General features: G+C 40.0%; 2 protein-coding genes across 2 annotated transcripts; both read right to left on the reverse strand.

Annotated features, from left to right (window-relative positions):
• Nucleotides 1-307: 307 nt before the first annotated feature.
• Nucleotides 308-3,815, reverse strand: LOC146692975 (uncharacterized). Its single transcript, XM_085433522.1, has 5 exons — nucleotides 3,800-3,815; nucleotides 2,607-2,770; nucleotides 1,568-1,745; nucleotides 1,241-1,449; nucleotides 308-691 (listed from the first exon to the last, which is right to left on the reverse strand). Exons 1-5 carry the CDS (start codon nucleotides 3,813-3,815, stop codon nucleotides 308-310), a joined length of 951 nt encoding a protein of 316 aa, XP_085289648.1.
• Nucleotides 3,816-8,800: 4,985 nt separating this feature from the next.
• LOC146692976 (uncharacterized) lies at nucleotides 8,801-14,329 on the reverse strand. The gene is made up of 13 exons (XM_085433276.1): nucleotides 14,205-14,329; nucleotides 13,692-13,884; nucleotides 13,500-13,612; nucleotides 12,634-12,943; nucleotides 12,317-12,396; nucleotides 12,033-12,088; nucleotides 11,894-11,921; nucleotides 11,787-11,806; nucleotides 11,350-11,439; nucleotides 10,943-11,253; nucleotides 10,611-10,798; nucleotides 10,101-10,273; nucleotides 8,801-9,162 (listed from the first exon to the last, which is right to left on the reverse strand). The coding sequence occupies exons 2-13, from the start codon at nucleotides 13,882-13,884 to the stop codon at nucleotides 8,898-8,900; spliced, it is 1,827 nt and encodes a 608-aa protein (XP_085289402.1). The 5' UTR covers nucleotides 14,205-14,329; the 3' UTR covers nucleotides 8,801-8,897.
• Nucleotides 14,330-14,923: the final 594 nt, after the last annotated feature.

Consider the following 14,923-nt stretch of genomic DNA (forward strand, 5'->3'; position numbering starts at 1 on the left):
AATATTTGGTAACTCCAAGATTTATATTTGGATTTTTGCCGGTATTTTAAAGCCATGTGTGACCGGGTTATTGCTAGCATTCCAGTTTTGAATGGGTTATCGGCTGCATGTAAACGCAGTCACTGAAATACATCAAATGCAAGAACATTCAGAATGTAAAATACTTATCTACCATCATTTGTTACTTTGAAGTTGGACAAACAAAATGCACCATAAAGGAAATGAAACACCAGAGAAATCTAAGGCCTACAATAGTATGTCATGAAAAGACCATTCATTCATCTGGATATAACTCAAAAAAGATCAACTAGAATCCTCTATTTGGTGGAGGCCTTTCTTCATCAACAATAATATATGCATAAATGTTAAGAAGATATTCTTCATATGTGTGGCCCTTGTTTTTCATTGGTCCTTTGTTATCTTTAAATGCCAGAAGTGTGGACAACTGCGAAAACATGCCATAAAAAGCTAAAAACTTACTGTAGATGGCATCCAATTTATTTTTGTCGAGCGGTAAACGTGCATCTCCTCTGCCTCGTTTTCCCCCTCGAAGATTGCTCACTAGCAGTATTTCCACAGGGAAGACTGCTGTGAGCAGATGCCTCACAAAGGTTGTAGATGAATTTGCATTAGTAGCATAGGCCCAGGCCAGTTTCTCTACCATGACTCCAGTCCCAGGATAAATCTCCACCTGTTCCAACAAAAAGACATTTTGATCAATGTAAGAGACGTAAAGAACAACTACATACCTTTCCAGACTTAAAACTCTGTTTCTCGTCTAGTTTTGAAGGCAGTGACATTTATGTATATTCCCGGAGCCGTCGTTCACCTGCAATGTCCGGATGCTAAGCTACTGGATTGCAAAACTTTTTTCTGCATCACTTGTTACTCGCACAGGCATTCCCATGCAAAAGTGAAGCTTTTGTAGAAAAATTGTAGTTTGCCTCTGCTCCACCAGGGGCTGGCTCTAAAACAGAGTCAATCCCCATAGACTCCTTTGTTAAGAAGGGAAACTTTACAGCAGAAACACAGTCAATGAATTTAACACTTGAATTAGATCCATCATACTTATAAGTAGAGTACCAATTTAAAAGTTTTGACATATTTTCCCATTAAATCTAATAGGAAAGTCTGTCCAAACTTTTACTGGTACTGTGTTCAAGGTTGGATCAACTGTAAGTAGAAAGACAGTAGATCCAATTTATGCACTTCATCTATTTATTCTTTAAAATTCCATTACCTTTGATGACTGGGATTCCTTTGTTGATAGAATGACAGATGCTGGTGTTGAGAAGGATGAAGTAGATTTGGGAGGGGGCAGCAGCGAACCATCTGATGATGAACCGGGCGTGGACTGCGGAGAAATCTGGGGAAGCTCCAAACTGGATCTCTTAAGAGGTTCAGCCAAATTAATCACCTTTTTCATCGTCTTCATGAGTTCTGGCACATCTATATATAGTAAATTAATAAAAAAAAATGATTACCAGAATGGTTTATACATAGGCTAGAGTGACTTTTTCAAATATATTGGCTGTTTAATTGTTAAATTAGTGATAGGAAGTGATACCTTGGACAAGCAACTCCTTCAGTTTATCATTCTCTTGTTTCAGGTCTTGGATCTTCCGCTTTAGACCAATTACTGTCTTTTTTGGACTTTTTTCACCATAAGCGACTGAAGGTGGTGAATGACTGTACATTGCAAGGAATTCCTGTGCAGGGTCTTTCTTTGAAGGAGCCTTTGACTTCTGGACATGAAAAAAGATAGCGAGAAAGAAGAGGAATTTACATAAAATAGTCAAAGCTGCCATAAAAGTTATGAATCTAAAGTGTAAAGACAACAGATTCAATAGCTGTGCCACAAAGTGTAGGGTGCATACTTCAAAGAGCTGATTTCTTAGCCACATACAGTACCAGTCAAAAGTTTGTACAATTTTACAATTAAATATAATGGGAAAGTGTGTCCAAACTTTTAACTGGTACTGCACATCACAGAACTGTAACTAGGCCTGTTCCAAAGATTGGGCTCATTTGAATACAGTTAAAAAAAAAAAAAGTTTACCATTATTCAATTTAGGTGGCTACAAGTGATTTTTTCCTTTAACAAATCCTGACAATCATTGTATACAAATGACCTTTGTGTGCAGTAGAATAGGGGGACCACTGGTGGAGTTCCTTTTCTTAAATGTAAATACGTTTCAGTTTTAAAATTATATCTGATCTGAAAAAGGTAAAAATCAGTAAAATATATTTTTTTTAGGGAAAGAGAAGTACTACAGTCATTGCTTGGTGACAGAAATGGTGTGTAACATAATAGAAAGATGGTGAGGATGTTCAGACATAACCAGGAAATGCTACTTGCAGGCTACACTGTCCCGTTTCATAAGGCTGTAGCCTGCATAGACTCCATCCAATGGTAGATGTACAATACAATAGTGTCAACTTTTTAAAGGAGCCATCACCTAAAATGTTTCATTTTCCACATGAAAACATGTATATAATGGTTTCCTAATGACTGACACTAGCCTAGAAGCCAATATTTATAGATGGAGTGTTTAGATAACATGTAAAACACGGATACTACAAAATGGTTCCAAGTGAAATGTCACCTTGAGTTGCAATGGCTGCGACAGAATCAGAGTCTCATTTGGATCGGAGTCATCAGAATCATCCTGATAGTTTTCAGGATGGACAGATACCCTCTTGGTCAGGTCCTCTGGTTCATTTTCCTTCAGCAGTGCATTAATTTTCCGAGCTGCCTCAAAACGAGTAGCTAGAGCACAAAGGAGGAAACAAAAAGACATTACAACAATCCCCTCATTACTCCACAGGTGTTTTTTTTTTTTTTTTAAATCACCAGACTATGTCCTGTTTTCAGGTAATTGCAGTAATGAATGTTATTTTTTACTCCTGACTAAAAACACAACTGAGCACTGGAATGGTTCTTTGACCTGTGTGAAAGAGAGAGCTAACAAAGAAAAGAGAACATTTGTGTATGGGATAGAGAAAGAGAAGAAGAAGACAGCAGTAACAGTGTCTAGTTTTGTGTTGAGTTGTGATTCACATAGTGCATTTAGCAAAAAAACAAACAATTCCTATTTCACAGAATTTCCATCCATGTGAAACATAAAATATACAACTATTCAACATCTAAAAGCAAACATCTCATTAGTCAGGGGTTAGGGTTAAAAGGAGTAGGAGCCACGTTTAGGAGATTTACTGTGTTAATATGTAAACCTTTACTTAGAGCAGAGTAAAGACGAGTGATAAAATACAAAACTGTTGCGACTTTATGTAATGTATACTTAATGTATATTAAGTAAACATGTAGTACAGTCTTCAGCTCCCTGGAAAAACGAAGTAAGCACATGTGTAACCCATATCAACTACTCCGTCACATGACCCACGTCAGCTGATTTGAGGTCCCTCTTCTGATTGGCTCCTTCGACGTCGCGGCAACTCTGAAAACCGGCTGTGGAGGGATACTTCCGGGTTCGACTCCTGCTGTGGCTGTGAGCTTATGGCATTTAGAACGGTGTTGGAAAACAAAGCGTTTTCTCCCCTCATTCATTTTTGCCTCATAACTTTTGCACTGTCCACTTCCTGCTGTGACAAAACAAATTTCCCACGTGTGGGACTAATAAAGGTTATCTTATCTTATCTTATTTATAAACTCATTTCACCTCAGCGGTCAGGTTTCCCCCCCCCCTTTGAATTGATCTTCTTCATATTGAAGTGGCGAGCCGGTAGGACCATTCTTTGTTTTCCCCTCTTTTCCCCCACTTAGCCGTCTTTGGATTACGGACATATTCCCCCATTGTATGAAGCTGGACCCTAAGGAGGAATACCTTAAAAGTGAACTTTAAAAAGAAAAGGACCAAAAAAGGACTCTTAGCAAAAGGACTCTTGCACAGAAAAATCACAGCATTGATTTATTATTTAATTGTGGACATTTACGTTGTGTGTTGTATTAATCATTTTGTTCCATTTCCCCTTTCCCCTATTATTCAATATATTTTTGGTACAAGACATTGCAGTTTTTGGTCTCATCATTCACACCATCTGGGCTCCATAAAGAACTATTTCTTCTGCGCGTCAGTCAGTAAACTCATCCATTGACATAAACTAGTCCTTAATAACTTAGCGTTACACGTGGCGAGGCAGCCAGGAGCCTGATGGGTGAATGAGTGGGGGTTTTTTTTGTGTTATTTGATGTAATTTGATATTCGGTATTTTCTGTGGTTTTGATAAAGTCCGCGACAAGAAAAAATGAAGTTTATTCAGGAAAGTGGGGTCAATGTTGCACATTCTGTCATTGTTTCTGGTGCCACAAACACTGAGAAAGATGAGGAAATTCTTGATTATTTGAAACAATACGGTCGTATAAAAACGGCTATTTTCGTGGATGACGCAAATAGCGTTTTTTACAAAAACCTGATCGTTGAATATTGTGATAGTTCTGCGTTAACTGCTCTTAATACATTTTTCCCACATACTCATCAGTCAAAGAAGCACTCGGCTTTGACTTTTTGTGTAAGATCGCTTGCCGCGGAATGCACAGCCACAGGAGGAGTCAGGACCCCTGCAGATTACCTCGACGAGCTCAAGCAACTTGCACGCCGCAGCGGCAGGAAATTCCAGATATTCTGCGGGAAATGATGGGACAAATTAGTGAGCATCTGGAAGGAATGGAACAAGACAGTGACTTAGAAGAGGGAGCCTCAGTCCAAATTGTGGAGCCTGCATCATCTCTGCCTGGCCAGCAGGGGTCGTTGTCTGGACACTCCGCAATCCCTGAGACAGCTACCAGCAATCCCTCACCTGACCAACAGGGGTCACTGCCACATCCACAAAGATTTTCATTGTCACAGACTGAAATGAACCCCCCAGAAATACAAAAAGTAGTAGTGGAGCATGTTGAAAAAACATACACCGTATCTGCATTCAGACTTCGTCCTTTCTCTGGGAAGATCCCCAAACCAGCCAACGAAACAGATTATGAGACCTGGAGATCTCACATTGAACTGCTGTTAGCAGATCCAAATTTGGCACCTCTACAGATCACTCGTCGCATCCTTGAAAGTTTGCTACCTCCGGCAGCAGATGTTGTGAAAGGGCTGGGCTCAAACACAATTCCATCCATCTATTTAAAAGTGTTGGATTCTGCTTTTGCTTTAGTACAAGATGGTGAAGAGTTGTTTGCTCAATTCCTGAATACGTTACAGGATCCGGGTGAGAAACCCTCTGCTTTTTTACAACGTTTACAACTCACATTAAACACTGTGATGAAAAGAGGTGGTATCTTGTCTTCAGACTTCAACAAACATTTGCTCAAGCAGTTTTGTCGAGGATGCTGGGATAGCGATATCCTAAACAAACTACAGTTGGAGAACTTGAGGAGCGATCCCCCATATTTTGCAGAGCTCCTCCTACTGCTTCGAACTGAGGAGGGTAGACAGCTGGCCAAGGAGAATCTCATGAAGAAGCACCTAACTGCATCCAAGCCTCGTGCCGCTGTTCATTCCCAGAGCACATGTGCTTGTAGCCATTCAGACACCAAGGCTATTAATGAGCTCAAGCAACAGATGCAGAAACTGCAGAGTCAAATGGCTGCTCTTCTCTCACAGAAATCTCAATTCTCCAAGCCAGCACCACCTCAACTCAGATCAGCACAACCAAGACCCAGCAGCAGTGCAACCAGTTCCCGGCCTAGAGCAGGCTACTGCTTTAAATGTGGAGAGGATGGGCACATGTCAGCAGGATGCGCCAACCCTCCGAACCCGACACTGGTTCTGAAAAAGAAGAAACAACTTGAAAAAAGACAGCAGGCTTGGGACAGCAATAACAAATCATCAAACTAGAGGCAGTCTCTGTGGAGGGACAGGCGGAGGCTGCAGTCGACTCATGTCCCAGTTACAAGCAGGATGGACATTCCATCACATTGCCTAAAAGACTCATTGGAACCAGAAGCACAGCACAGGTCACGATTGGAGGAACTGTATTTGACTGCCTGTTAGACACTGGGTCTCAGGTAACCACCATCTCTCACTCCTTCCACCATGATTATCTTTCTAACCATGAGATACAACCTCTGAGAAATCTCCTGGAAATAGAAGGAGCGAATGGCCAAGCTGTTCCATACCTTGGTTATGTGGAGCTGAACGTGACTTTCCCTCCCGACTTCTTGGGTTCCACCACAGCTGTTGACACACTTGCCCTGGTAGTTCCTGATGTCCAATCAGCTCAACAGCCGTCAATACTGATTGGTACAAATACTCTGGACTTGGCATATGAGAAAGCATTCTCAGACCAACAACCCTCCATTCCAGCCCCACATGGATACAGAACGGTGCTGAAAATCCTTGAGCAACAATACAGACTGGCCAACAGTAACCATCATGGAATCATCAAGCTGCACACTGACGGACCACAGACCATCCCAGCTGGAAAAACTGTTGCCTTGGAGGGGTTAATTTGGGGACGCTGCCTCCAGGCCGAGAAGGCTGTGTTGGTGGAACATCCAACTTCGTCGCCTCTGCCAGGTGGCTTAATGGTCCCATCTTGTGTCATGGATTTCCCTTCTCACCAGCCATACCACTTACCTGTGGTAATCTGCAACCAGTCTGATCATGATGTAACCCTCCCAGCCAAAGCCATCATTGCAGAGATCAGTGCCATTTAGTCTATTCAGTGTCAGGAAAGGAGTCATGACAGTATGCCTCCTAACCCTGTGACTTCTGGGTTCAACTTCAACTTTGGTAACTCCCCCTTAACACTGGAATGGAAGAGTCGTATTACTGAGAAGTTAAACGCCCTCCATGATGTCTTTGCAAAACACGACCTTGACTTTGGGAAAACCGACAAAGTGAAACATCAGATCAAGCTCTCTGACCCTACTCCCTTCAAACAGCGCCCAAGACCAATCCATCCTCAAGATCTGGATGCTGTGCGCCAACACCTGACGGAGCTGGTTGACTCTGGGGTCATCAGAGAGTCAGAGTCACCTTTTGCATCACCCATTGTCGTGGTGCGAAAGAAAAATGGGAGTGTGCGGCTCTGCATTGATTACCGGAAACTAAATCTGCAGACCATCAAAGATGCATATGCATTGCCAAAGTTGGAGGATACTTTTACAGCTCTCTCTGGATCAGAATGGTTTTCAGTCCTTGACCTTAAATCTGGTTATTATCAGATTGAAATGGAGGAGGAAGACAAGAGCAAAACAGCATTTGTATGTCCACTTGGATTCTATGAGTTCAACAGAATGCCCCAGGGAGTCACAAACGCACCCAGTACCTTCCAACGACTAATGGAAAAGTGCATGGGAGAAATGAACTTGAAAGAAGTCTTGGTCTTCATTGATGACTTGATTATTTTTGCACCAACGCTTGAAGAGCATGAGAGGAGACTACTGAAAGTCCTTCACCGTCTGAAGGAATTTGGACTCAAGCTCTCAGTTGAAAAGTGCATGTTTTTCCAGAAACCCGTTAAATACCTGGGGCATGTTGTGTCAAAGGATGGTGTGCAGACAGATCCAGATAAAATCGAGACACTTAAGTCCTGGCCGGTTCCAAAGACTCTTAAAGAACTCCGCTCTTTTCTGGGTTTCGCAGGATATTACCGTAGGTTCATCCAAGGCTTCTCCAACATCGTTAAACCTTTGCATGACCTTACTGCTGGATATCCTCCATCACAGCGGAAACTCAGAGCCACCTTCAAGCGAGAGCAATATTTGGATCCTAAGGAACCACTTGCCAGTCGCTGGACTCCTGCATGTCAACAAGCCTTTGACACCATTATCAAAAAACTCACCACAGCACCAGTACTTGCTTTCGCCGATCCCCAGAAGCCTTACCTTCTCCATACAGATGCTAGTTCTACTGGGCTAGGAGCTATTCTGTACCAGGAGCAACAAGGACAAAACCAGGTGATTGCCTATGCAAGTCGTGGTCTGTCGAGGAGTGAGTCAAAATATCCAGCTCACAAACTGGAATTTCTGGCTCTCAAGTGGGCTGTTACGGAGAAGTTTCATGACTATCTCTACGGCACCAACTTCACTGTCATTACTGACAGCAACCCACTCACCTATCTACTTACCTCTGCTAAATTAGATGCCACCAGTTACCGTTGGCTCTCTGCTCTTTCCACATTTTCATTCAAAATCATGTACAGATCTGGTAGGCAAAATCCAGATGCTGATGCTCTCTCTCGCAGGCCACATGGAGAACTCTCCAATGACCAGATGTCCCAAAAGGAGAGGGAGAGAATTCTCCGATTTGCCCAACATCATCTGGAACAGTCTTCCTCAATTTCCATCGATCAACACACAGTCAAGGCCCTTTGTGACCGGCAGCTCGTTTATAGTATGGCTGAAAAGATGTCCACCACCGCACTCATCCAGTCACTAACTGCCCATGCCGACAGTTTGCCTGACAGCTTCGTCAACGACACTCAGTTTGCACCTCCTGTTGTTCCTCAGCTTTTATAATAATTCCAAATACAAAGCAGAATATCAGAAACTTGGATCCTCAAATGTTCCAAAGTGTTATGTTTTTACTGTTTTTCCAAGATTAATAGCACAAACACCCATACCAGTTCAATATAAAAAAATATATAAAACAGCAGCTCTGTGGTGACTTACTATTGCGGTACAATTTTTCCATTTTAAACAGAAACTGTAAAGGTGATAATTTGACTCTGTTATTATTGTTTTGTTCATGCTAGGTAGCTCCCCAATAGCCACTGCTGGCAGCACATTCATCCCCCAAGGGATGAGATTCAACTGCTAAAAGACAAAAAAAAGTGCTTCTGTTCTATAGCAGAAATATCACCTGACAGTTTAAACTTAAAAAATATATATCATAAAAGTAATATTCATGAAAGAGCTGCTTTATTGGTTTTCACTGATCGTAGAAATTTGTTTGCAGTACAAGTTTTGTATTAAACAAACCTTCAGCGTCTATCAGATAGTCTCGCCAGAATCCAAGCACCCTGGTTTCTTCCTGCCGTCTTGAACTGCCAGGTTCGCTCAGGACCACAGCAAACATGTCCTCTAAAAAATCAGATGTCAGCGGCTCTGGTCTTGAGCACATGAAGGGTTGGAACAACAAAGGATGCTGCTGCAGGGCATGGATTACACCAAGTGTTGCGAGGCCATCCTTAAATCTATAAGGGGAAAATTGTCATCAGCACTACAATAAAAAAATGAAAAACACTTTTTGAATGTTTTATTTTAATTATTCCGAAAGCACAATGAATTTTACAGACTTTATTGATCCTAGGGGGAAATTAGATCTCAGCATTTAACCCATCACCCTTGGGGTGAGCAGTGAGTTAGTGCTGGCGGTCTTACTCAAGGACACACCTGGTGTGTGGGCTCTCATCGAACGTGCTACCTTCTGAATCCCAGTCTGATGTTTTATCCATTGCTCCACCATGCCACCTTCCGAATTTATATTTTACCATCTGCATTTCTATTCATCAGCAAGTGAATGTTGGAAACTGGAGCTTAAGTTACTTCAGCCACAATGTTGCAAATGCATTTTCAGTCAGTACAGTACGGTTTATTCTCAATAAAATCAATAATGTAAAAGATCAAACCACCTGCAAAAATCAAATTTGCACTGCATTTTTTTAAAGTACCTGCCTAAACATGGTCACTGGCTGAACTTGTGTTTGCAGCTTTATCCAGTTTTATGCGGGGACTGATAAGTAACAAGAATTCTAATAGAATAAGTGTTTAAAAGTTTGAAATTTGATCTCTGTCCTCGCAGCTTCACATGATTTTTTCCATACTGAGTAAAGCACATGCATGATAACTCAAAAACTTTTTGCAAACATTAGGCTCAAAGTATAATTAACCATGGAAACGATAAGTAAAAAGGGAAGATGCAAAACTGTAAAATTAAGCAGAAACATACATATTATTCGAAAAAAAATTTGGTCAAAAGAATAGGCGGCTTCTGTAGCTGTGGTCTGTTATCAATTCATTATAGTGTTGCTTATGGTTTAAAAAACAATTTTGTTAAAAAACTATTATTAAAATACTGTAGCTACATTGCCCCATTATTTAGTATCAGTCCAAATACTTACAAATATGTTACCTTTGGATTGAGAAGTGGTTGCGGTATATGATGTACCACTTAAGGTAGTCCTTAATGATGTTGCCTTTACCATCTAAAGAGTCCGGAAATACATAGCAGCCAGCTGTCTGCAATAAGCTGCAATGCATTTCAATGCACCCATGGAGTTCCTTCAGCGTTGCAGCATTGGATATCTAGTGTTTACATAATAAAAAAAAGAAAATTGCAGTATCACAAGGTTGTTGTCCATGACGTTCACATCAAAATCATTTTAAATATAATTACTAGTGCACTTCAATGTTTGGTCTATATTTTAAAGCATGTTATTCTGGTATTGTTTTCTACTCCTCTACTTAAAGTCAAACATTTATCTTTGTTCATAATTAACAAACATTGGTACACTTAGCATGTTGATTAAAATTACAACTACTATGGAGCACAGCGTTACAGTCCAATGTGCAATTAACACATCAAGCTTTGTGATAACAAAGGAAATTGTAGTTTTACAATCGAATATTTAAATCAACATACTTCCAACAGAAAAGCTTTTGTAGCTTCATCAGTTACATCTTCAATCGTGACCTCCACCACATCAGACTTTGTTGTCCCAATCAGATGCTGGTAGAGTGTCTTGGAGAGGAAGGCAGGCCCTGGACCACCATGTACCAATGATGTGGCAATCATTCTGCCAGTAAGGAAATATTCATCCTCTCTTGCAGCTGGTAATGGATTTATTTAGTTAGTTATGCTAAAATAATGCTTTAAATTATATGCCTTTTTATTTTAATAAAAAATTAATCATCCAAGCTTAACTTCAGAATGTATTAATTTAATTTTATAGTCAGATGGTATAAATTTCTCACCAGCGCTGTCAAATGTAAGAAATTTGCTGTCCTCAGGTCCATCAAAGATTCGTCGCGATCTAAGGCATTTCATTAATAATGTCAAAAATTCACGTTTAGGACCACCATTATCCATTCCATCTTCACGCTGTCCTGCATCATCGCTGAACTTCACAAGTATATCATCAGTTGGGTTGTAAGACACACGTCTAAAGCCCCGAGCTGCTCCATCCCAAACATTTGCCCTGTTTATATTAAATCTGCTGACAGATGTTTTTATTGTCTTAGACGCCAGCTCTTCGAGTACTTCTGCAGCAGACAGGCCATTTGTACTAGAACATAAAAAAATTATTAAATATCACATAAAATGAGGATGTTATTACTCACTTTTATCATATTTACATTCTCACATTTAAATGTATACTTACCTTTGTGTTTCACTCTCATCCTTTTCGATGAGAACTTCTTTGTCTGAGTCACTATCAATTACAATCGGTGCATAAACACTTGTGTATGTGCTGCAATGAAAAACATTTAGTGGGCAAAGTAGAACATTTCTTAAAATCTAAAGTTAACTAATATTTTATTGGTCTAGTGCAGTGGTTCTTAACCTGGGTTCGATTGAACCCTAGGGGTTCGGTGAGTCGGTCTCAGGGGTTCGGCAGAGCCTCCACCATGACATGCACGGCTCATTTTGTGCACCAATAAAAACATATCTATGTCTTGAATTTGAATTTATTTTTTTTTCACTAAAGAGGGGTTCAGTGAATGCGCATATGAAACTGGTGGGGTTCAGTACCTCCAACAAGGTTAAGAACCACTGGTCTAGTGTGTCAATACACAAATTTCTGTGTCCAAAACATACCTGTAGCAGGGACCTTGAGTCTAAATATCAAAAATATATGAACAGTTAATATAATTTATGTTTGTAGCCTGTATGATAATTATTAATGACATTTTTCAGAGTCTTACTTCAGAAGAAGTTTGCAAGTTTGACCCCCTGTAAAGAATTTAAATAATTTCAGAATTTACAATATAATACACAAGAATGTATTTTGGCTCCACCCTATTCACGGTCGCCGCACTGTATTCTCCACAATACAAAACTTACCTATTTCTTGAAGGTGCTCTTTCCGGCGTGCTGTGATTATCTGGAAAATCCCATACCTGATAAGTAGTAAAATAAGATTAACAGCACTTTTTAAAACTTTAAACTTTTCTTGATTATATTGGTGTATACAAACACACACACACACCCACCCACCCACCCACCCACACACACACACACACACACACACACACACACACACACACACACACACACACACACACACACACACACACACACACACACACACACACACAAAACACCGTTAAAAAAAAAAAAAGACTAACCACAGTGTCCGACAGTGGGCTTTCTACTACTTTTACTTGAACTTCATTGTCCTCTTCAGATTCACACTCTGTGTTGCAATCTGCAAATATTCAATGATTCAAAAAATACAGTCTAATTTAAATATATGTATGTATTGAAAGGTATATCTAACAATTAGCAAACATATACAACACTTTGGCTATGCAGCACAAATTAAATATATTTAAAATCTGTGGCAAAATCATGTCACTCTCTGATTAACATTTTTTGGAAAAATCTTGAATTATTTTTAATATCTAAACTTTATGATTGTCACTGCTTTATCAAAATCACTTACCAGTATTAAAGAAGTCATCATGGTTACAAATGTAGAGAGTTACTCTTTGATAGGCCTTCCCTATGGCATCCTTGTATTTTTGGATGGTGAAAGGGGTGTTGGTTCCAGGAATTGTGCTAACTTCCCTTGCATCAGGGTATAGCAGTACATAGGGTCCATCGGCCATGGCCTGGTTAAAGTCCTTATGTTTTTTCACGCTGGCAGACAAGATTTGCTCAGTTGACCAGTGAGAATGAACATCAACCGGAAGTGACTTTCCTCGAACAGGTGTTATACCATCACTGGTCCTTCTCATGATGCCAATCTGTATCTAGAAATGAGATTAACAATAACATGTTTTTACATCTTTGTTCCTACATGGTCTTCCATTTTATTTCTGATCTGTAGTTGTGCTCCAGCTGTGCTATGACTCAAAAGACAACATTAGCGACTAAATATAGTTTTAACAGGGGGCATATATTATTGAAGGACTGTTGACCAAAGGCTGACAATTAAGAAATTCAGATCAGGTTAAAAATTGTAAGCCCTGTATCAGTGGTGAACTACAACCCCCAAGAGCGGCAACTAGATCGTTTCTAGTTTCTTCGACGTTCCCCGAGCAACACTAATGTCCAAGGTTGTGATTAGCTGAACACACCATATAGGTACAGGCAATGAACAGCAATCAGCCTGAAAGTAAATTAAACAGAGATAGTACGGGGGGGTCCATAGCTGTAGAGGACATAGTTAGCCACCCTTGCAATATATACAGTTCCTTTCATATGCATATGGAAGTTTACAGTGATGCCTTGGCAGTGCTAAAGGTAATTTGGATTTTGTATTAGCAACAAAAGTGGTCAACTTCCACGTTCAAGTTTATGACATACCTTCACTGGTTTCTGTTCCTTCTGTTCCTGGTGTTTCTTTGAAAAAAATGCCTTTCTTTCCCTTTCTTTCACATCCCGAAATTTTATGAATGACTCCACTAATGATTTCCCAGCTATAAACAGAAAAAAAAAATTATCATTTTAGGGAAGGGACAGTTAACAAGATTTATTTAATACAAATATGTTTTTTACCCTGTGTAGACTGTATAGTTGTGCCAGTCAGGATGCTGGAACTGGTAGATGGAAGAGCTGCTGCCTCTTCACTAAGGGCAGGATTTCTCGACACAGTGCTGGTGATGTCCTTTAAAAACTTGATGTTTTTACCACATAGACTACAAAAGGCAGGACTGTCTGCCAAGAGGTGTCCACAGAAGGGACAGTACATCTGTAAAAATGACCCCATCAAATGTTTTACAAAATTAAGATTCACTACAACCCACAGAAAATACAAGTATTTCACATCTTACATTAAGACTCCTGAATGCACAGGAGATTACATATTTTATCTTAACTTTCATTATATATATGTATATAAAGTGCACAGCATGCTACTTTGGATGTTTAGCAAAGGACAGAAATCGCTAAAACATTACGTTTTCATACTTTTATCCATTTTTTAAAACCAGTTGTCTATGAGCAAAGCATAAACCAAGCGTTCATATTAATAAAAACAAACAATCAAACTAACAACAGTTTGCACATTACCTTTATTATGAGGCGTGGTGACTATCCTTGATGGTGTTTTCCACTGGTATCCATCTCCGTGTGTTTTCAACAAAATTGCCGTTTATTTTGCAAATCTAGCTCAACACTGCCCCTAGCGTCCTGGAGCACTTCCGTTGTGCTTTGTATTTTGCATGTGTTTTGTATTTTGCATGTGTTTTGTATTTTGCATGTGTTTTGTATTTTGTAAGTGTTTTGTATTTTGCATGTGTTTTGTATTTTGCATGTGTTTTGTATTTTGTAAGTGTTTTGTATTTTGCATGTGTTTTGTATTTTGCATGTGTTTTGTATTTTGTAAGTGTTTTGTATTTTGCATGTGTTTTGTATTTTGTACGTGCTTTGTCTCTAGGGGCCACCGTACTTAAATCCTGCTACTTATTCCTTTTGGGATCTTACAAAGCTTCAAACGACGCGTCGACTTTTGATAGTCAACGCAATCGTGACTCTTCGAGGGGGGAGGGGAAGCCCAAGATGGCGCTCTGAGCAGTCACGTATCGCTGAGCTCTGCGAACCTGGCCTTTTTTAAAATATATATTACACACAGTGAACAGAGACTTTATTTACGCCTACGCAATAGTCATCTTTTACGTCTCATTTTGGTATCTATTTGTGAACCAAAATGAGCAAACCCGAGAAGAGAAAGACCGATTCTAAGAAGTTGCATGCTAACAGTGGCTCCGTTAGCAAGAATCAGAATCAGA

The sequence above is a fragment of the Copadichromis virginalis genome, linkage group LG15 (genome assembly GCF_057382275.1).
Source record: "Copadichromis virginalis isolate Kocher_CV1m ecotype Utaka linkage group LG15, C_Virginalis_male_GT1.1, whole genome shotgun sequence".
NCBI classification, from domain to species: Eukaryota; Metazoa; Chordata; class Actinopteri; order Cichliformes; family Cichlidae; genus Copadichromis; species Copadichromis virginalis.